General features: G+C 44.7%; 1 protein-coding gene across 1 annotated transcript; it reads left to right on the top strand.

The window, feature by feature from the left end:
* The first annotated feature begins 751 nt into the window (after positions 1 to 751).
* Positions 752 to 22,388, top strand: LOC102908851 (leukocyte-associated immunoglobulin-like receptor 1). The gene is made up of 9 exons (XM_076568726.1): positions 752 to 856; positions 10,290 to 10,364; positions 13,080 to 13,115; positions 16,850 to 17,179; positions 21,098 to 21,217; positions 21,312 to 21,354; positions 21,447 to 21,478; positions 21,661 to 21,710; positions 22,093 to 22,388. The coding sequence occupies exons 2-9, from the start codon at positions 10,331 to 10,333 to the stop codon at positions 22,237 to 22,239; spliced, it is 792 nt and encodes a 263-aa protein (XP_076424841.1). The 5' UTR covers positions 752 to 856; positions 10,290 to 10,330; the 3' UTR covers positions 22,240 to 22,388.
* The last annotated feature ends 322 nt before the right edge of the window (positions 22,389 to 22,710 follow it).

The raw sequence follows: 22,710 nt of genomic DNA, 5'->3' as shown, positions 1-22,710 counted from the left end.
GACTTTTCTGCCATGGTGGCCTGTACCCTGGAGCTGTGACCTACAATAAACCCTTCCTTCCTTCAATTGCCTTTGTTAGGTATTCTGTCACAGCAGTGAGAAAAGGTAACTAACACAAGTTCCATCTCCAGAAACACACACATGAGAGAGAGAGAGAGGGAGAGAGAGAGAGAGAGAGAGAGAGAGACAGAGACAGAGACAGAGAGACACTTGGAGAGAAATAAAGGGGTTACAGATGTTTTAGGGGGCAGCAAACCGTAATTGTGGCCCCATGTCTTGGACATTTGCCCAATCCACCGGGTACACAACACAATATGAGTTGCGGATCCTGAACGACAGCAGTGTGTCCCTGTAGCTTTATCACAAAGTGTACCCCTCTGGTGGAGCAGAGCAGCGCTGGGAGGACACCAGAAACTCTGTTCGACTTTTGGTCAGTTTTCCTGTGAACCTCAAGCTTCTGTTGAAACCTATTTTTAAAAGCCGGAGTCAAATGAGCCATCAGAGTTTGGTGTCTGGTGGTGGACATTGGTCTGCAGGTGGGCTTGTGAAACTTCAGGCATTGCTCATTGTATGAGAAATTTCTCAGTGAGGTAAGGTCAGAGGCGAGAGGAGCGAAGTTCAAAGGAAGTGGGCGCTTCTGTTCTGAGAAATTCACAGAGGAAAACGCAGCATGCTGCCTTGCCCTATGCTGCCCAGAGCACCGTTTCTGATACCTTTACCTGTTATTTCAGAAATACCGTGTCTAGAGGCAGTCATAGTAAAGGCTCCGGTTGGAGCCTTCCTGTGGTGGGAACTGGCCCCTGGGCATGCAGACCACCTGCTTCTCCACTTAGGAAGAGTTGTGGGAGAATCTCAGGTGAGTGCTCTCACACTACCAGGTTTGTGTGCTGTAGGCTGGAAGGCTGGATCCGTATCTGGGAGGTGTAACCAAGAGTGGATTGTGGCTGAGGTGGGGGAGCACTGTGCCCTGCTACTCTTCAAGCCTGTTTCTGGTTCAGCACACCCGGCGTAGGGAAATTCTTCCCCTAACACTCAGAATCTGTGCTTCTGTCTTTAACATGGAGATCCCACTGTGGTTGGAAGAGCTGGTGTGATTGTGGTTTCTCTGGGAACGGCCCTGAAACTAAAATTCCAGAAGACATGCTGATCATTTCCAGGGACTTCTCCTAAATGGATGGTTTGAGCTGAGTGTGCGTCACCAGAAAATGCATTTGTCCACTTGGTGCAAGGAGCTCATAGTTCTGTGAGCTCTTTAGACTGGGAGAAGAAGGGCCTCACAGTCACATTTCTAAAACCTCAGTTACATTCAATACAGAGACACTTATGACCATGCGACTCAATATTAACCATGGAGAAGGTGCCTTATTGGTGGTGGCAGTTCTCAGACACCACAGCTCCCCAGCTGTAAGTTCTTCCTCTGTGAACAGAAATGGGAGCACTAGCTCTTCTCTAGGCCCATGGCTCCCTCAGAGTCCAAACCTCAGGAGCAATCAGGAAAGGAAATTAGATGTTCCTAGTGATCCCCTTCATTCTGAATCATATATTAGCATCCTCAGAACAGCCATGATTCATGCTGGCTGTGGGTGAAACTCCAATGCTCTTACAAGTTCATGAAGCCATAATGCATGCTACCATGGTGAACAGACAGAACACAGGACTGTTTATTTATTTTCATGACTATAAGTGCATGATGCAGTAAAAACGGTGCTGAGTGGCCACATGAAAGTTGTAATGTTCAGTGTTATCTACTAGAGATAATCTAGCATCATCACCTAGGAGAGGGGCCTGTGGACATGGCTGTGAGGACTTACCTTGATTCTGTTCATTGAGGTGGGAAGACCCACCCACTGTGGTGGCTCCTTTGCCTAGATGGGATCTTGGACTGTACAAGCAGAGACTGAGATGAATAGCAGCACACATTCATTCACACTCTGCTTTCTGATTGAAGGTGCAGTGTAACCAGGTGCCTTAAGCTCCTGCTTACCATAATAGATTGTACCTTGAACTGTGAACTAAAATAAATCCTGTCTCCATTAAGTTCCATTTGCCGAGGTGTGTAAACAGACAGTTTCCTGTCTCAGTTGCTTGCTCCCAAATAAACAACACAGAGGCTTAATGTTATTTATAAATGCTTGGTTGGTAGCTCAGGCTTGTTACTAGCTAACTCTTATACTTAAATTAACCCACAATTTTATTTATGCTTTGCCACGTGGTGGTATCTGTTTTAGCATGGGACATTCATTTTCTGCTCCCGCTGCATCTGTTGGCAAGTCCTGACTCCACCCTTCTCCTTCCCATCTTTCTTAGTTTGGTTGCTCCACCTATACTTCCTGCCTGGATACTGGCCTATCAGTGTAGAGTAACAAATCTTTACAGTGTACAAGAGGATTATTCCATGGCAGAGGCATGTTATCACAACCAGAAGGTGAAGTGCTTACATCTCGCTTGTGTCCAATTCTTGTTAGTCAAGTCTGAATAGAGTCATCCATGCCATTCTCCAGCTGGTGACTTCATTCATTCATTATCATGAATGCAGTGGTTTAGGATAATTTAATGACTTAATTTATTTATTGTAAATTTACTGACTTACAGTTTGCAAACTTAGAAGTTCCATCTGATACTACATGTGGGGGATCCAATATAGTTTCCTTCCTTTAATATCTGTGTTCTAGTGTCTTCAATGGAATTTTAGAAATATTTATTTAAACAAATTTATTCTCTCTCTCTCTCTCTCTCTCTCTCTCTCTCTCTCTCTCTCTCTCTCTCTGTGTGTGTGTGTGTGTGTGTGGTTAGACCACGTATGCACAGTTGCCTGTGGAGATCAATAGAGGATGTTTGATCCTCCAGAGCAAGAGTACAGGAAGTTGTGGGCTGCCCAACATGGGTCTCCTGCCAGAGCAACAAGCATGCCTAACCACTGAACCTCTTTCAAGGCCCCAAGGGATTAAGTTTTAACATGTAAGTTTTGATGAGGGAAGGCACACAAATGTTCAATGTATAACAGCGTAAAAGACAGTCTCAGGTAAGACCTCAAGGAACTTCTTTTTTTTTTAAAGATAAATAAATAAATTTATTTATTTATTTTAAATCCTGGCCACAATTTCTTTTCCTTCCTCTCAGTCCCTCCCCCCATCTCCCTCTGTTCCCACCCCCTAATCCATTCCTCCTTTGTTCCTGTTTAGGAAAGGGGCAGACCTCCCAAGAGTGTGAACAAAACATGGTATTAAAGCTGCAGTAAGACTAAGCACCTGGGCAAGGAGACCCAGTATGAGGAGTAGGGTCCCAAAAGCCAGTAAAAGAGTCAGAGACAGCCCCTGCTCCCGATGTTAGGAGTCCCATAAGAAGACTAAGCTATACAACTTAACATATATACAGAGTGCCTAGGTCAGTCCCATGCAGGTCCCTGGTTGCCAGTTTAGTCTCTGTGAGGCCCTATGGGCCCTGGTTAGTAGATCTGTGAGTTTCCTTGTGGTGTTCTTGACCCATCTGGCTCCTACAATCTCAAAGAACTTCTTAAGGGCTGGAGTCTTATATTTGGCTCCAGAGTTGTGACACTGGGATTTAAAATGAATGATGCCATACTTTTGCCATTTCTTTCTGTCCCATGAGGGATTCTGATTGGCCAGGTAAAGCTGGGCACTCACTCCTCATCAACAGATATGTGAATAAAAATGTGTTGTATTTACACAATGGAATTGTATTTAGCCATGAAGATGAAAGAAACATGAGAAATGAGAAACATCATTCTCATAAAAATAGATGGGTCTGGAGTTTATTATACTGAGTAAAATGAAATAGACCCAGAAAAAAGACAGTTTATACTATGTTTTCTGTCATCTATGCAATCCACATCATATACAAAGCACACACACACACACACACACACACACACACACACACACACGGTTTAAAATAAAATACAAAGTAAGATGAACTGGACCACAGTAGGACTCAAGAATTTTTTTCTTTAAAATGTGCCAGTAAGAGCAAAAACTGTCAGATGGGACTTGACATTCATAATATATGGGTTTGAAACAGAACTCATATGCTTGCTAAGAAAAGAAATTTCTTCCCATTTAACTAAAGTATACCTCACTTAGGAAAAAAAAGAGGAAATGAGAAATATTTCTCAAAAATAGAAAGCATATCCAAATGGCAAATGTGGTCTCAATGTGCTAGTTACAGGAATGCAAAGTAAAACCACAAGAAGACGCCATTCCCAAAAGTGATTTGGCTAAAACAAAACCAGAAAAGCTTCAAGAGCTGGTGAAGTCATGGGGCTTGGTGGGAGCTGATCATTTTGGAAAATACATTGGAGGAGTCAATGAGATGAAGACAGTTCAGACCACATATAACAACTTCTAAGCTCATACCAAGACATGGGCATGCGAGCCCAAGTTCTGCCTTCATGGATTCAACCAATGCTGGAAAACAACACACACACACACACACACACACACACACACACACACACACACACACACACACACAGCAGGTATTGTAGACATGGTCAAAGCCTATGGCTAGAAGCTAGCCATAACCCTAACCCTAGCCCTAATCCATGGCTAGGAATGTGAGAGGACCTAGGGGAGGAACCTACTGTTATTTTTTTAAATGAACATGTTTTCAAAGCATCTCTAAATATTTGTATTTATGGCCATACATTTGTGCTGATCTCAAACTTGGTCAAAAAAGCTTCTCATTGCAGTACACAGTGGTTAATGTTGACACTCATAACTGTGCAAAGTACTGAGAACAAGCAGCTTTGGGGGTTCAGCCATAGATGGGATATCAACCTATCCCCTGCCCCAAGGCTCAGGAATCATCATGGAAGAGGGGTTGATAGAGTGTAAGAGCCAGAAGATGCAGGAGTCCTGTGAAATGCTGGGCATGACATGGCTATTAGATCACAGACTACGGTGACCTGCACAAGATCAAACCACTTAAACACCCAGTATGGATGGGGTAAGGGCTCTCTAGGTCCCACTTCTAGCTTAGGTTTGATTGGCAATTGATGGCTTCCATGAGAGGGAGACTCAGTTTACTTTAAAGGTGTGGCCCATGGTAGGTTGACCATGCTCCAGTGGATAGCTCTACATCCATGAATATTTGGGTGTCACTATTTTGATTCAGTGGGTTAAACTTAATTAATTAATAAATAAGCCCAACATAGCTTGGAGGCACACACCTGTCATTTCATAACTTGGGAAGTAAAGGCAAGCAGATCTAGAATTCGAGGTCATCCTTGACTATATAGTGGATTAAAGGCTTGCCTAGTTACATGATACCATATCTTAAAAAGGAGAAAAAAGAGGAATAAAAGGAGGAGAAGGAAAAGGAGAAATTTAAAAAAGGAATATATACATGTATGAAAATACAAAATATAATATAAAAACATTTATTTCCATTCTGTAGACTCTAAAAATTTCTCTGATAAGGCTTGAGATACATGGCAGTCTAAGGGTATAACAATAAGTCATTAGGAGTTGGTATATAATTTTTTTAATTTGCATACATGCAACCAAAACACTCACACACTTAAAACAAAATGAAAACAATGTCAAAAAAAGAAAAAAGGTTAAAGAGTTTGTAGCTATAACTGAACAGCAGAGTGCTTGCCTGGCATGTGGGAGACCCTAAATTTCTTCCTTACTACTGAACAAAAAAAAGAGAGGGTATGTGGAAGGAGAGAGGGAGGGAAGGAGGGAGGGAGGGAAAGAGGGAAGGGAGGAATTCCAAGGATGGAAATTTTCGAGTTTGATTCATCAACTCATCCATTTTCTAGAGACCCTGACTCTCATGTTTGGTTAGTATTTTGGTTAGTACCAGGGGCTTGCTATTGCTTAGGTTTATAACTGGATCCCTGGGAGACTTAGGTGGAATGTGGAGGAAGGAGAAGAGAAAAGAGAATGGAAGAACTAGATGGGTAAGAACTTGAGAGGAACAAACTGAGATGAGGAAGAACTAGGTTGAAGGACTAGAAGAGACGACTAGAGGAATGAGATGAAAAATGAGGAAGAGCCAGATGGGGAAGAATAAGATGAGGAAGAACAAGATGAGAAAGAAGGAGATGGGAGAGGAGCTGATAGGGGAAAGAACAAGATGGATGAGAACCTAGAAGGGGCAGAACTAGATGAAGAAATTAAAATAGAACGTAGAGGGAACAGTAGATAAATATAGAGAGAAATCCGGCAAGAAAGGAGCTAGATATGAGATCAGAACAGAAGCTGTGTGGAGAGAGAACCATCACAGAATAATAAAGTGTATGAACTAAGGAGTTTCGTGTACACAGATTAATTTCTTTTCATCAGTGATTAATTATCAGCTGATTATAGATTCTTCCCGGACCCTGGGAGGGACTATAGAGGGTCTGGACCTCCATAGTCGACGATAAGAAGTAAAAGCTGGCAAAGGTCTCCTTGTGAAACCATTTTTTATAAAGGGTTGATTCCCACAAAACCTCAATGCATAAAATGTATTTCGTTTTAAGTATCATTTGGCCATATTTGGTAATCTGAGCTCCTTTAGAAAAGCTGGGCCTGGCGGCACAAGCCTTACAATCCCAGCTACTTGGGGGGTTAGGCAGGACCATTGCAAGGTCAAGACCCATGTGGGCTACAGGTTGGACTGTTGAAACTGTCTTAGTTCAAATTTTGTTTCCTCCCTGTCCATGTTTGCAACCTCGGAACAAAGCTACGCCCACAGAGCTAGGTCTTTGTTAGTAGGATGACTGAGCACAAGCTGTTTCAACCTCCACCAGTGTCAGCTGGAGGCAAGGTGTGGAGGAGTCACTGTGCCTGTCTTCAGACACAGAAGACCTTAGAGACTCCGGGAGAGGACACCTCTCCTCTCCCTCTGCTCATGGCACACTAAATGCTGCCTTCTCTGGTCTTGACATAAGGGTATCCATCCATCCTCAAACTCTAGGTCTGTCTCTTATCTATTTAGTCTCTTTAGAATTTTGTTTATGCCACTCTGTCCCACTCTAGTTTCAATGGTACTATAAGAATATAGAGAGGGAGAGAGAAAGGAGGAGGGGACAGGGAGAAGGGGAGGGACAGAGAGAGGGAGAGGAAGAGGGAGAGGGAGAGGGAGAGGGAGAGGGAGAGGGAGAGGGAGAGGGAGAGGGAGAGGGAGAGGGAGAGGGAGAGGGAGAGGGAGAGGGAGAGGGAGAGGGAGAGGGAGAGGGAGAGGGAGAGGGAGAGGGAGAGGGAGCTGGCTAGTGTTTGGTCAACTTGACACAAGCCACAGTAATTTGGCAAGAGGAGTCTAATCGATGAGAGAGAGGAGGGACTATATGAGCAAGAGATATCGAGACCATGGTTGGAAAAAGCACAGGGACAAATAGCTAAACTAGAGGAAACACATGAACTGTGGACCAATAGCTGAGAAGCCCCCATGGAACTGGACCAGGCCCTCCGGATAAGTGAGACAGTTGATTAGCTTGAATGATTTAGGAGGCCCCAGGCAGTGGGACCGGGACCTGTCCTTGGTGCATGAGCAGGCTTTTTGGAACCTGGGGCCTATGCAGGGACACTTTGCTCAGCCTTGGTGCAAGGAGGACGGGACTGGACCTGCCTCAACTGAATCTACCAGGCTGGGCTGACTCCCCAGGGAAGACCTTGCCTTGGAGGAGGTGGGAATGGGGGGGGGGTGAACTGGGGGAGAAGGCTGGGAGTGGGTGGAGGAGGGAGGACAGGGGAATCCGTGGCTGATATGTAAAATTAAATTAATTATAACATAAAAATATTTAAAAAAAGAAAATGCACCTCCTAGGAGGTGGTGGTGCACGCCTTTAATCCCAACACTCAGGAGGCAGAGCCAGGCAGATCTCTGTGAGTTCGAGTCCAGCCTGGTTTACAGAGTGAGATCCAGGATAGGCACCAAAACTACACAGAGAAACCCTGTCTTGAAAAACCAAAGAAAAAGAAAGAAAGAAAGAAAGAAAGAAAGAAAGAAAGAAAGAAAGAAAGAAAGAAAGAAAGGAAGGAAGGAAGGAAGAAAGGAAGGAAGGAAGGAAGGAAGAAAGGAAGAAAAAAAGAAGGAAGGAAGGAGAAAAGAAAGGAAGGAAAGAGGAAAGAAAGGAAGAAAGAAAAAATGCACTCATCAGGTTGCCCTGTGGATAAAGCTCTGAGGCATTTTTTGATTATTGATGAATGTGGGTGGACTGTGGGTGGTACATCCCCTGGTATGGTGGTTCTGAGTTTTATAAAAAAGAAGACTGAGCAAGCCATGGGGAGAAAGCCAGTAAGAGGCATTCCTCCACAGGCTTGCTTCAGTTCCTGCCTCTGGGCTCCTGCCTTGAGTTCCTGCCCTGACTTCCCTTAGTGATAGTGTTACCTGGAAGTCTCAGATGAAATCAACCCTTTCCTCCACAAGTTACTTCTGCTCATGGAGTTTTATCACAGCAATAGAAAACCTAGTTAAGACAGAGAAAGGGATAAAATCTGTTCTCTTAACATTTTTACTGTGCAGTTCTGTATTGTTGACTATAGGCATTATGTTGTCTTAGAGTTATTCTTATTGATTGACTAAAAATTTTGTCTATTGATAAATAACTTTCCCATATTTTTCCTTCTGGTAGACAGCATTCCAAACTTTGCTTTTTACGAATTTGACTTCTTTAACTATTTTACAGTTTTTGAGACAGAGTCTTGCCATATAGCGCAGGCTGGCTTAGAATTCACTATGTAGTGTCGACTGGCCTTGCACTCATGGCGATCCTCCTGCCTCATCCTCCCATGTGCAGGCACTGCAAGCATGGATCAGCATGTCCAGCTTGAATATGACGTACCTCATATGAGGGGAACAATGCAGTGCCTGCCTTTCTGAGGTTGTTTGTTTCACTGGGCCAAGCCGTAGGATTTTTGAAGGTCCAGCCATAGGATTTTTTTCATACGGCACCATCATTATCTTCTCCATTCCACTGTGTATATGCACCACATTTCACCCATTCTTTGGGATTATTTCTTCATCATAACTCTTGTGAACAGTGTTGCAATGATTACATGAGTGCTGACTTCTCATTTATTTCATCCCCTTACTTGGGTTCTATTTTTAATTTCTTATTTTGTGAAATCTTCATGCTGTTTCCAAAGAGGAAGAGCTTTCTTCCCTCTGATTTACCCTTTTTTTCCACTAGTGGCATGGAAGAAGGGCCTCAGATGCCCCAAAATGACTCTGACTCACTCATTCGTTCAGAGGCAGCTTTTCCTCATAACAGTTGGGGTCATGGGTTCCTGTTAACAGTATGATAAAGATCCACTTTCACCACTTCTGATAACATTTGTTATCTTTAAAAATATGATCTGGGGCTGGATAGATGGCTCAGCTGCTCTTCTAGGAGACCCAGGTTCAATTCCCAACATCCACATGGCAGCTCACAACTGTCGGTAACTCCAGTTCCAGGAGACCCGAGACCCTCACACAGACACACAGACAGGTGAGACACCAATGCACATAGAATAAAAATAAATCTTAAAAATATTGTCTGGGACTGGGCTGTGGTGGCACACGCCTTTAATCCCAGCACTTAGGAGGCAGAGCCAGGTGGATCTCTGTGAGTTCTTCAGAGTGAGATCCAGGACAGGCACCAAAACAACACAGAGAAACTCTCAAAAAAACCAAAACAAATTGTTGTCTGGGTCAGTGAGATGGCTCAGTGGGTAAAGATGCCTGAAAACCTGGGTTAGATCCCTAGGACCTACACAATGAAAGGAAAGAACCAACTTAGGCAAGTTGTCCTGTGACTGTTACACACACTGTGACACACACACACACACACACACACACACACACACACACACACACACACACACACACACACACAAATCAATATTATTTAATAAAAACCATTACCTAAAGCAGCACACATATAATGTGTGAAATATCTGCTTGGGATCTTACAAAGATCATAACATCAAACATTTAGGGGGGACTTTATGATTCTCATTTTCAACTTTAGGAAATATGAGCTTTGGGTGTTGAAATGCCTTGTCCAAAGATCGATGTCCATTAGTTTCCACAACAAGGACTGACATGTAAAATTTTATACTTCTATGTCTTGCATATTTACAGCAAGACAAACATTTCGAGGGATGAGCTCGCTTGCACCTGAACTCAGGGACCTAACCAATTTTTTTCAGAATCTGACGCCTTCTCACAGAGTCACCAGGGGAAAGAGTGGAAAGCGCAGGGGAGAAACCTCTTCCTCTTCGTGTGAGGAAACTGATATAGAAACCTTGTGATGAGCGCCAGTCCGCACATCCTGCCCCTTGTGTCCACTGCAGGGCTTCAGCTCCAGACCTGGTCAGACTGCAGAGCCTGAGTCATGTCACCCCATCCTGCCATGGTGCTGGCCCTCGGTGAGTCCTGGGAGAAATGGAGGGATGAGGGAGGTGATTTGAGGAAGGGAGTCTACTCCCTACTCAGGCCTGAAACCAGCCAGGCAGATTCTGGAGTCCCCTGGGAAGAAAGTCTCTTCATCCCATCCTCTACTTGGAAGATACTTCTGTGGACTTATTGATAGGAACAGGAATAGGGCATGCGGCCAAATTCAGCTTTAAAAGGAGTTAGGAAGAGCCTGTTTGGAAGGGACGATGACCTAGGGACATTTGTTTTTCTCAGTGTCCGAGGTTGAACTCAGGGCCTAATGCATGCTAGGTAAGCACGCTGCCACAAAACTGTAGCCCTTGAATTCACGTCTTCTTTTTATTTTTTAATATCACAGTGGTTACATATTATTAAATACCCTTGTTCAGAAATTCTTTTATTTCTAAAAAGTTTTTATTCATTTTTTTGAGTTTCTCATATTACTCACACCCAACTTTTCCAAGATCCACCCCCCTTCTCTACCCACTCAACATTGTGTCCATTTTTATTTTTTTTTACTTTTATTATTTATTTATTTATTTATTTATTTATTTATTTATTTATTTATTTATTTATTTATTTTTGAGACAAGGTTTCTCTGTGTAACAGTCCCAGCTGTCCTGGAATTCTCTTTGCTGACCAGGCTGGCCAGACAAACTCACAGAGATGCATCCGCCTGTGCCTCCTGAGTGCTGGGATTATAGGCGAGGGCCACCATTGCCCTGCTCTTTTGCGTCTATTTTTAAAAAGCCCTTTAAAATCAATTTGTGCTGCTCAAACATTCTTGTGTGTGGTCTAGCGCTGGAGAATGGTTGAATTAACAGGAGCTACACTTTATTTTATTTTATTAGTTAATTCAGAGTCAGTGTCTTACTATGTAGCACTGGCTCTTGTGGAACTCACTGTGGAGACCAGGCTGGATCTCCAACTCACAGAGACCCACCTGCCTCTGCCTCCTAAATTCTGGCATTAAAGGTGTGCTTCGCTACACCTGGTTCCAGGGTCTACCCTCTTAAAATCGACTCTCCTCCCAGCAGGCAGTAATGACCATTCGCTCCAAGGCTAAAGCAGGGAGTATGTGCCTAAATTTCCTTCCAGTTCTGGGATTTTGTCTTTGTTCTTGGGCTTGCACAGGTCTTGTGTATGCTGTCACCCCTGCTTTGTGTTCATGTGTGCAGCTGCCCTCTGTGTTCAGAATACCCTGTAGTCCCTGAAATCATCTACTGCCTCTGGCTCTTATGCTCTTCCCACGCCCTCTTCCAAAACGATCCCTGAGTCTTGGGAGGAGGAGATGAATGGTATGTATGTTCCCTTTAAGGCCGAGCATTCTGCAGTCTCTTATTCTGTGACCTCGATCAGTTGTGGGTGTCTGTGTTAATCTCCATCTACTGCAAATAGAAGCTTCTCAGATGAGGCGTGGGAGATGCATTGATCCATTGGCAACAATGATAAACACATTTTTGTTATTAGATATATTTAAAATATTTTTTGAGTATTTCTTAGATGCATGCAATATGTTTTGATCATATTCATCCCCATTCTTCCTGTAATTCCATACCATCCCCTCCCCCTTTCTGCTTTGTGAATCCTTTTAAAAAAATAATCCAGTGAATATGATTTGGGCTGTCCATATACTCAAGGATGTGGGCCATCTGCTGGAGCCTGGTCAGCCTAGCATAGGCCACAGCCTTAGAGAAAACAGACTCTCCCTTCCCCAGAAGCTGTCAACTGTCAATAGCTCCTCAGCTAGGAGTATGGACCTTGTGAACTCCTTCCCCTCCATCCCAGCCCTCATTTTACTTTTTTCCATTGTTTTCTTTTTATTTATGCTTCTTTCATACAATACATCCCAATACCAGTTCCCCTTCCCTCCATTCCTCCAGTTCCCCACCCAAGATCCTCTGTTCCTCCAGTGTCCCGTCAGAAAAGAGCAAGCCTCACAGGCATATCAACTGGACATGGCATAACAAGATTCAATAAGACTAGGAACAAACCCTCATATCAAGGCTGGACGAGGCAATGCAGTAGGAGGAAAGAGTCCCAAGCACAGGCAAAAAAAAAAAAAATCAGAGATACACCAACTCCCACTCTTCAGAGCCCCACAAAACCCCCAAGATAAACAACCATGACTTTTATTCAGAGGCCTTAGTGCAGACTCATGCAGGTTCTGTGATTGCTGCCTCAGTCGCTGTGAGCCCCTATGAGCTCTGCTTAGCTGATTGTGTGGGCCACATTCTCCTGATGACCTCGACCCCTCTGGCTCCTACAGTCCTTCCTCTCCCTCTCTCTCAGTGTTCTCCGAGCTCCACCTAATGTTTGGCAGTGGGTCTCTGTATTTGCTCCTGTCACCTGCTAGGGAAGCCACTCCGATGATGATTGGGCTAGGCTCTGAACTAACCCTATTTTACTTTCAGTTTTGAGACATGGTCGCACTGAGATGAACTCACTTTGTAGCCCAAGTAATGCTGGAACATGTGACTTGGTTGAGTAGCTGGGATTTCAAGTCTGTGTCTCCGCCTTGGGGATGTCTTAAGAGTTCTTTCAGAGCAAGAAGAAGGATTATACTATGACATTAATGTGGAGGATGGATGGATGGGTAGTCCTGGGAGGCTGCATGTCCCCATCTACATCCATCTAGTCCTTCCTAGATTCTCATCTCTAAGCAAACCATGTGATTAGTGTCTTTCTCACTGGGTCTTCTCTTTCAGTGCTGTGCCTGGGGCAGACAATCAACACTCAGAAAGGTGAGTCATGTCTTTATTTACTTCTGTACCTATGGGAAGCTTTGGAGAGGATCATGTGCACTTGGAAGGCCTGGAGGGAGACCCTTGAATATTTCCTGTAATCATAAACATCAAATATTCAATATTCACCTCTCTCCTTTGTTTTCTGGTTTAAAATGTTTTTAATTGACAAACAACAACCATTATATATTTATGGGATGCAACTTGCTGTTTTGATATGTGTTTACACTATGTTATGACTAAGTTAGGCTAAGTCGCGTGTCCATCACCTTTGACATTCATCATTTTTTATTGGTGAGAATGTTACATATCTATCACTATTGGAAGTTTTAAAGAAACTATCATGCATGATAGATCTCGAATAATGCATTTCTCCTGTCTAAATGGAATTTCATATCTTTGATGAACATCTTCTCTGTCTCCGTCTACCCTCTCCCTAGCCTCAGGTAGCCAACCATTCTTTTCTCATTCTGATCATCTCTGAGGTAAATGTCTTTGCAGTCCATAAATAAGTGAGATCCTGTGGTAGTTGTTATTCTGTGATTAGCATATTTCATTTAACGCCCCCAGATTCATTCTGGTTGCCACCAACAGCAGCATTTCCTTTGTGAAGGATGACCAGGATTCTAACGTGTTTGTGCACCACATTCTCTTTATCTGTTCATCTACTGACTGACAGTTGCATTGATTCTATCTCTTCTCTACTCAGAATCGTGCTGAGAAGAACATGGAAATGAGATATCTCTCTGACAGGCTGTCTGTAAAGACAGTTTCATTCAGTATGACCAAGCCCTACAGCTGAGAGATTTCTCCCCATAACCCAAACCTCTCTTAGGATCCCCTTAGCAAGGAGTTGACAGTCATCAAAAGCAGATCATGAGAAGTCACACTTGATCTCCCCTCTCCATCTTCCTATGTACAACGTGTTACCAGGTCCTGCTGTTTCCTCCCACTGAATTCGTAAGTCTGTTAGTTAGCTTAATTGGTTTGTTTTGAGACAGATTCTCACTATGTGCCCATGCATGGCCTGAAACTCACCCTGTAGACCAGCCTGGCACAGAACACGCAGAGATATGCCTGTTTCTGCCTTCTAAGTGTTGGGATTAGATGCATGCACCACCACCCTCAGCCTCAAGTCTTTCTCCTCTTTTGCATAAATTTCTGCTAACTTCTTTCTAGGCTCCTTCCCTCCCCACTCATTGGTTCCTTCCCTTATGTCTGCTCTGCTTGTCTATACCTCCAAAGGCTCCCAACCTTCCTGACATCATGGAGATGGTTCCTTACCATGCAGAAGCACAAATATTATCCTTCTACTTTCTACAATTTGAAAATTTAATCCAGAAGCTTTTTATTTTATCTTATCTCCCCTCTCTATACTCACTCCAACCCTTTCTATGTCCCTGATTTCCATGATCCCTCCCAAATGCAAGGTATCTTTATTATTATTATTGCTATTATTATTATATATTCAAACAAATAAATAAAGCTTGCTGTGTAGTGTTTAGTGTTGCTTATGTGCATATGCTTTCAGAGCTGGTATTAAGGAGCTTATCCCTGGGAAGACTGATTCCCCCACTCTCGGCAGTCATAAAATACTTGTCGCTCCTCACAGAGGCATTGGGGCCCTGTGAGATCTCCCTCATCCAAGCTGGGATGTCAACTGGTGTTGTCATTGTTCAGGACATGTTCAGGCAGCCATATGGTTGAGGTATCACAGGTGGAGCTCCCCACTCATATCAGGAAGATACTCTTTCACAGTAGACTTCCTGGTCTACTCTTTTTACAGTCTTTTACTGGTTTTACAGTCTTGCTGTTCCCTCTTCTCTGATGTTCCCTGAGACTTAGGTTTGGGGATGTGTTGCAGATGTATCCATCGGGGATGGGCCCCCATTATCAGGTGTTTGCTGCACTTTGACCAGTTGAGGCTTGCTGTAATGGTCTCTGAGTGCTGTAAAAAGGAAGCATCTTTGACGAGGGCTCAGAGCCACATTTACTAGTCAGAGGTTGGACACTGGATGAGCAAGTCAGGCTGGGCCTGGATGTGGGATGTGGCTCAGGCTCCATAGTTTGTTTTGACAAAGAATCAGACCACCGTGTCTCTGTGAGCTGGTGACTCCGACATACCCCAGCTACATTCTGATCCCCTTGTCCTATCAGATTGGCTTATCTCTGGGCCCTTCAACTTTCTTTCATTTTCCTTAACATTCCAGGCGCCCTCCCAACACACACACTTTGGGTTATCTCACAGGATAAATTTTAATTTAATTTTTAAAATTACAAAAATTACATGTGTTGGGGGCTGGAGAGATGGCTCAGAGGTTAAGAGCACTGACTGCTCTTCCAGAGAACCTGAGTTCAATTCCCAGCACCCACATGGTGGCTCACAACCATCTGTAATGAGATCTGGCACCCTCTCCTGTGTACATAATAAATAAATCTTAAAAAAATTACATGTGTTTATCATGTCTGACTTCATATTTGAAATAAATAGATATTGGAGAATGACAAAATCAAGCCAATTAGCATATGATTTATCCTGACATTTCCCTTTTTGGACAGCCCTTAAATTCAGATCTCAGTGACTCTGATGGACATGAAGCTTTGTATTAATCATCCTTGGCATACCCCCCAGCTCATCTCTTGAATCACTTCTTCTGTAGCAGAGGGTCTGTGTCCTCTGAGTGGCACTTTACACAATTTTGTCAATGTTTGATTCTCCATGTCCCTGTCTGCTAGGTACAGACAGTTTACCCCTGTCTCTCAGGTCTTGGTGCAAATAGCTCTTCCCTGTCATCTCAGGGAGTACACCTCTGATCTCACCTGTCCCTTGAGATTCCTGTGCTCACTCATCACATTCATCACAGTCTATTTGCCACAGTATTGAACAATTATTCTCTCAAATCAGTCTTTCCTCCCATACTTTACCTTCAAATTGAAGAAATTGTGTATCTTGTGTAAGTGAAACCATGGAAACATGGAAGGCATCCTTAAAAGATGAATAAGATATTAAAAATAGTTAAAAAAATGAGTGAAGGGAGAAGAGATTAGGAAATGTTGATCTAAGGGCACAAAAACTCATGTATACATGGATAAGGGCAGGAGGTCAATTATGCAACATTCCTAGCAACTATGCAGCTGTAAGCTTGGAAATTGCTAACGAGGGGAATATGAAGATTATCCTCACAAAAAGGGTACATTTGTGAGTTCATCCACATTGATTAGCTTGACCCAGGTGTTCCATGAGATACATCAAGACATCACCTTGAACACACTAAGTGTGAGCATTTTAAATTTGTCTCTTGATGTAAGCATATATCTGTGAATCTTTTTGGGGGGTGCCCCTACATTCAGACAGTTTGAAGCAGGTGGGCTTTTAAAGCCCCAATAACAGACTGGAAAGAAGGTGGAGATATAGGTAGAAAATGTAGAGGTCCCTTCAATGAGCAGGGAGGCAGCAGGCTCTGGAGTAGATTTATCCAGCCTGAGATGTTCTGAGATTTCCTTGGATGGATCTTTGCCAGACCCAATATGAGCTCAGGCTTAGGTTTCTTATTGTCATGTGATGGGGATTCAAACACATGCAGAAAGCAGGGATGTTATAAAGCTGCACTTCTGTCGTGTCTAGAGAACTCCAAACTTGGTAAGAATATAGAATGGTGCGCATAAATTGGTTTTGTGTTGTGGCAATGTCCTGACACCGTGTATATTGAGATTCCTGCTCTGCTCTCTCCTAGGATCTCTGTCAAAGCCTTCCATCTCAGCTGAGCCAGGCCTTGAGATCTCCCAAGGGGGTTGTGTAACCTTTGTGTGCTCAAACTCTAGTGGGTATGATACATTCCGCCTGGAGAAGGGAAGCCATTGTGTCATGGAGAAGAAGAACACACAGCCTCCAATGACAGAGGCTATATTCCGCCTTGGCCCAGTGAATGAAAGCACTGCTGGAGGCTATCATTGCATCTATTATAAAGAGTCCACCTGGTCCCCACGCAGTGAGACTCTGGAGCTGAAGGTAACCAGAGAAGACGTCACCCAGGCTCCTGACCCAGGTCCAACAGTGACCTCAGGTTTGTTCTCAGGTCCCTGGACTCTAGTCTTATCTGCTCTCCCTGCCTCAACGTCCCCTGCTTTTTCTTAAACCCAAGACTCCTTTCTCTCACCTCCCTCAGCACAGGTCCCCTCTGCCCTTAGACCCCAGATTTCTGGAGCTTTAGTCTTACCAGACACCATGAATGGCCAGGATGGCATGAGAGTCTAGGGGGTAGGACACTGAGTTTTTCCTGATTATTGGGTGGGGACTGAACTCCAGCAATGGTGGGTATAGATCTCTCAAGGTGATGCATATTTTTTCACTGGGCATGGTGATTTATCCTGTCCTTCCACTGTGTCTGGGCCTGTGGCAACTGCAGAAATATATCTCCTCTGGCTTGATACCCTCTCACTGGGCCAGTCATATGGTCCAGGGAGGGCTGGTGGGACTCTTCTTTTGAGTGTGCTTTCATATGGAATGGCCTGCATGTGGTCAGGCCCCAGAATGTCCTAGAGTCAGGGTACAGAAAGAAGCTCTAGTCCACTTCCATGTCTTCCCACCTCTTCCTGGGAGCTGCTCAGTGCTTATTCTGTGAGGCCCAGCAGAGCAAGTGAGGGAGGAACAGAAGGAAGGACCAATATCCAACAGCAGGGATTTAGGAGAGGCTCCGCCATGTTTCTTGTTTTCTCTGCCCAGTCATTTCAGGTCTCTCTCATGATCTGTGGCTGAGTGATGTGCAAATCACCCCTTTTGGAGCAATACTTAGGATGGAGAAGAGGTCTACACAGCTTTCCTCATAAGCTCTCAATCCTTCACCCTGCCTCATTGCTGATGCTGTAGTTTATTAAGGGTTATATGCTGAGTTGATGTCCTGACCAGTCCGCTGCTTAGCTTTGGATCCAGGCATCAGGATGTCATTGATACTATTTTTTTTTGTTGTTGTTGTTTTATTTTGAGACGGGGTCTCTCTATGCAATCCTGGCTGTCCTGGAACTTGTTACATAAACCAGGCTGAACTCAAATTTACAGAGATTCTCCTGCCTTTGCTTCCTGAGTCCTGGGATTAAAGGCGTAGCCGCCATGACCAGCTACCCTGCTATTTTTTTTTTGGTTTTTCGAGACAGGGTTTCTCTTGTGTAGCTTTGTGCCTTTCCTGGGACTCACTTGGTAGTCCAGGCTGGCCTCGAACTCACAGAGATCCGCCTGCCTCTGCCTCCCGAGTGCTGGGATTAAAGGCGTGCGCCACCATCGCCCGGCGCTACCCTGCTATTTTAAATACGGAGAAAATTGACGTGCTTCGTCAAGGATACCAAGTTGGGAAGACTCCAGGACAGAAGCCGTCCCAGCCAGACGACTCAGACCTCATTTTTGCGCAGCTCTACGCTGCCCTCTTGTGGTCTGAGCCTCATTACACACATTGCTCTGTGGCGGAGCAGATTAGGTCTCTCCAGGCTAGCTCAGTCTCTATGACAGCAAAGGGTACTTTTTCAGTGTCTGTGCCAAAGATGGAAGGGTCCCTGAGAGGAAAGTGCCACGGGAAGGGTGTGACCTGTGAAAGGTAGCTAGTCTGGGAGGCTGAGGGATGTGGAATGAGCTTTTTTTCACTACTTGTGTCTCACGCTATCGGGATATGCTGCTTGCTCCCTGGGCGCCATAGCCACAACCCTGTGGGGAGGAGGTGTGGTCCCGAGTCATCCGTGGACTATTTGAGCTAAGCTGTGTTACTGTGAGGCTAAGCTCCGAGTTCAGGCAGGTTTTTCGAGACAGGGTTTCTCTGTGTAGCTTTGGCGCCTGTCCTGGAACTCACTCTGTAGACCAGGCTGGCCTCGAACTCACAGAGATCCTCCTGCCCCTGCCTCACAAGTGCTGGGATTAAAGGTGTGCGCTACCACTGCCCGACCTGTTTTTGACTTTTTAAACAAATATCCTCTCATTTTAAATGTACCGGTCCAAAGGTGCATCAAACTGGACACTCAGGATGGGGGAAGAGAAATGGAGAGATAATTAGGATGAATCACAGAAATACATTAAAATTTCAGATCTAAAACTAAATTTATGCTGAATTATATAATTATCTTATAATTAAAATAAACAGTATCATTGATGTAACAATATAATGTATCTTTACACATAAATATAATGCATGCTATTCCATTTTAAATAGTATCACATGCTATTTCATATTTGGAATACATAGCTTAACAGATACCATTTGTTCCTATAACACACACAGGTACACATTTGTTAGGATAGCAATGTATAATTTATATGTTTGAAAGATAACATATGTAAGTTGTTTATATACTAATTTATGTGATAGAAGTTAATATGTTATTTTATTTCATATTTGCTTTTTGGCTTTCTTGTATAGAGATATGTGTTGTGTACTGCGTGCGTGTTCTCATGTGTCGACACTCAGGTGGGTGCAGGCTCACATGCATGCATGTGTGTGTGTGTAGGTCCATGATTGATGCTGAATGTCTTACTGAGGTGTTCTCCACCTTCCAATTGAGGTACAATCTCTGCCTGACCCCAGGGTTCACTGTTTCAGCTAGTCTGGCTAGCCAGATTGCTCAGGGGGTTCCCTGTCTCTGTCTCCTGTGCACTGGGATTACAGGCTGGGTGTCATGGTCGTTTAGCTTTTGCTGTGGGTTCTGAGGATCCAAACTCTAGTCCTCACTCTTGCACACCAAGAGCTTTACTCATTGATGGGTATCCAGAGCACCTTAGCTGTGCTTATTTACATTACATGTGAATATACAGCCATGTGTTAATTAAGAATGGTCCTTTGTTCTGAGACATATGCCCATAGGCCCTGCGCTCATGTGACTCCTGTGTTCTGAGAAATGCATCATTGGTAGCCCATTGTGTCATTGTGCGAAGAGGATGCTATTTAAACCAGCTTACAAGGCAAAGTGCTCTGTACACCTGGCCATATGGCATATAGAGCAAGCGACTTCTAGACTGCAGTCCTGCACACGTTATTCTGAATGCTGTAGGCAACCAAAACTTAAGGGTAGGCACAATGCCACAAGGGCACAGAAACTTTTCAGCTCAGTTACAATCTTACCAAAGGTCCATAGTTAATTATAACATCATGACACAGCACATGTGACTCTGTTTGCATATGTAATATATAATTATAAATATATCATGTGCGTGCATATGACATGTATAATTAAGTTGCAATAAGATACATGGAAAGGACAGAATAGCAGGTAGGGCCTTGAGTTGGACATGGGCAAGGTGTTGAGGGAAGAGCCTCTAAAGGGACGTTGTCTGACTTTCTTTAAAGAACATTGAAGCTTCTGCCTCAGGAGCAAGGGAGGGGAGTGGCTACCATCCAGGAAGAGGGGACCGGTGGGCCCCACCTTGTGTGGTTGCTTGTGCAGTGGTACAGTGAGTGCATGGGTGGAGAAGGGTGAATGTTATAGGAGAGGATGGGATGGGCACCGGATGCTGTCTGCAGGGCACCAGGCAACAAGACAACATTGGGACTGAGTTCCTTCCTGTCAGGGCCTACCCTGAGGAACACATAGAGAGGGGGTTACTTGACCTCAGTGGGAGCCCAAGTGGGGGTTTGTGGAGGGAACACTGCTTCTTTTCTTGTTGGTTGTCAGTCTCTGCAAAGCTCTACAGAGTGTGGTGGGTAATGCTGTCCTTAGTGACTTCAAGTCATGTGGGAATCAGAGTGGATGTCATTAGCTACATATGACTGCTGAGGCATTAGATGACTCTACCAGTGGCTAGAGTGTCCTAGGGCACAAAGAACGTCAACACTCCTGGTGGGTAATATGAGGATAATGTCGAAATGTTTTGAGGCTACTGTTGCACCTGAAATTTTATATACTCACACATTCATGAACACCATCCAGCATATGGGTGCTATGTAGTGGGTACCCCCCCCCCCAAAAAAAATGCATGCTGCTGATAACCTGGTTACCATCTTTCCTAGGCATGTCTTGGCTGAAGACAAAAGACATTTATATTCTCGTTGGGGTCTCTGTGGTCTTCCTCCTTTGTCTTCTCCTCCTCCTTCTCTTCTGCTTCCACAGCCACCGTCAGAAAAAGCAGGGTAGGTATCTGTGGTGAGAGCTGGCTTTGGTGGGCTGTGGGGAGCACTGGGAACAAGACCTCCCTCCTAAATGTGGACTACTAACTATTCTTAGGGCTCCCAAACAGCAAGAGCCAGCAGCAGAGGCCACAAGAGAGGTGAGATTTCTGGAACGACTCCTATACCCGTGCCCAGTCCTTTGCCTTCAATTGGTCTCTAATGTTCATCTCTCCTTTTCCCTTCGGCTCAGCCTTGCTACTAATGGCCTGGAGAGAACACCAGGTAAGGAATGTGAGTAGCCAGGAAGGGTTACCCAGTCCACTGGGAAGCAAAAGGCAAGGAGAATATCAAGGATTTTGTAGGAAAACACTGTAGAGGGTTCTAGGTGGGGTGGGATATAATGAGGTTATATTGTCTTCTAGTGTCCACCAAAGAGAACTTATCCTGTGTCTTCTTTTTCATAGACATAGTCACGGATGACAGGCTTCCAGAGAAGAGAAGGACAGAAACCTGGGTAGGTCTTGTTGTATTCGTCATCTAGCGCTAACTAAGAAAACGCCCCCAAATTTAGCAGCTTAGCATGGCTTCAGTCTCTTGGGTAAGAAACCATGGAGCCGAAGAATTCTGAAAGTACTGACTACAGATGCTGTCACTCAAGGCCTTGTTAGAGGGACACATTCTCATGGTGGCAGACAGGAGAGCCCTCCACAGCAGCTGGCTTTCCCCCGAGAGAGCGTCCAAGACCAGAGGACAGAAACTGCTTCTGCCATGTCTCTGAGTATTGTAATCCAACTCGAACACCATGACTATAACCCATAGAGTCGTTACAGGTAGCTTACCACTCCTCAGCACCCCACCCCCGCCCCCACCCTAACGCTCCCGGGCCTCTCTTTCAGACCCCTGCTGCAGGAGGCCTCCAGGAGGTGACATATGCCCAGCTGGACCATCACGCCCTCACACAGAGGACAGTTGGAGCTGTGACCCCACAGAGCACAGACGCCGTGACTGAATCCAGCACCTATGCAGCCATCATCAGACGCTGAGCCTGGGCACCCCTGGAGACATGCGCAGTCACTGTTGGAAAAGCCCCAAGCAGCCGTTCAAGGGCTCCTTTTGGGATCACCTTGGCGTGGAAAGCTAACCAGCCAGTTCTGCTCCAGGCAGAAACTGGACCCTGGAGGCCCCCGTTCCCCATCTAGGAGTTGCATTGGGAAGGTAGTAGTATCAGTCCTTGGAAAGACCATGTTGCAGTAAGCTCCAGAGCCCAAGCTGCAATCACCTGGTTGTTTCCAGAGACAGAGTTAGAGCCCCTTAGCTGTTTCTACAGACCCTTCCACAGCCCAGATTACTTAATGAACAGCACTGTAATTGTCCAGTGGCCTCGACACCCCCACTTGTGTAATGAGCCCAGTGAAACCCTAAAGGCTTCCTTGGATCCCCTGCTGACTCTGACTGGGTTGTACTCATGCAGCTGAAAACCAAGCCATTTCTCTGCATCAGGCCTCATGGGGTGC

Source organism: Peromyscus maniculatus, chromosome 1 (assembly GCF_049852395.1).
Source record: "Peromyscus maniculatus bairdii isolate BWxNUB_F1_BW_parent chromosome 1, HU_Pman_BW_mat_3.1, whole genome shotgun sequence".
Lineage (NCBI taxonomy): Eukaryota > Metazoa > Chordata > Mammalia > Rodentia > Cricetidae > Peromyscus > Peromyscus maniculatus.
This window is presented reverse-complemented; position numbering and strand designations above follow the sequence as displayed.

What these genes read in the sequence shown, in the direction of transcription:
- LOC102908851 (XM_076568726.1), top strand. Translation starts at nt 10,331, where the DNA reads ATGTCACCCCATCCTGCCATGGTGCTGGCCCTCG. An exon ending in AGGTCCAACAGTGACCTCAG is followed by an intron (nt 17,180 to 21,097) that starts GTTTGTTCTCAG and finishes CATCTTTCCTAG; the next exon opens with GCATGTCTTGGCTGAAGACA. An exon ending in TGGCCTGGAGAGAACACCAG is followed by an intron (nt 21,479 to 21,660) that starts GTAAGGAATGTG and finishes TCTTTTTCATAG; the next exon opens with ACATAGTCACGGATGACAGG.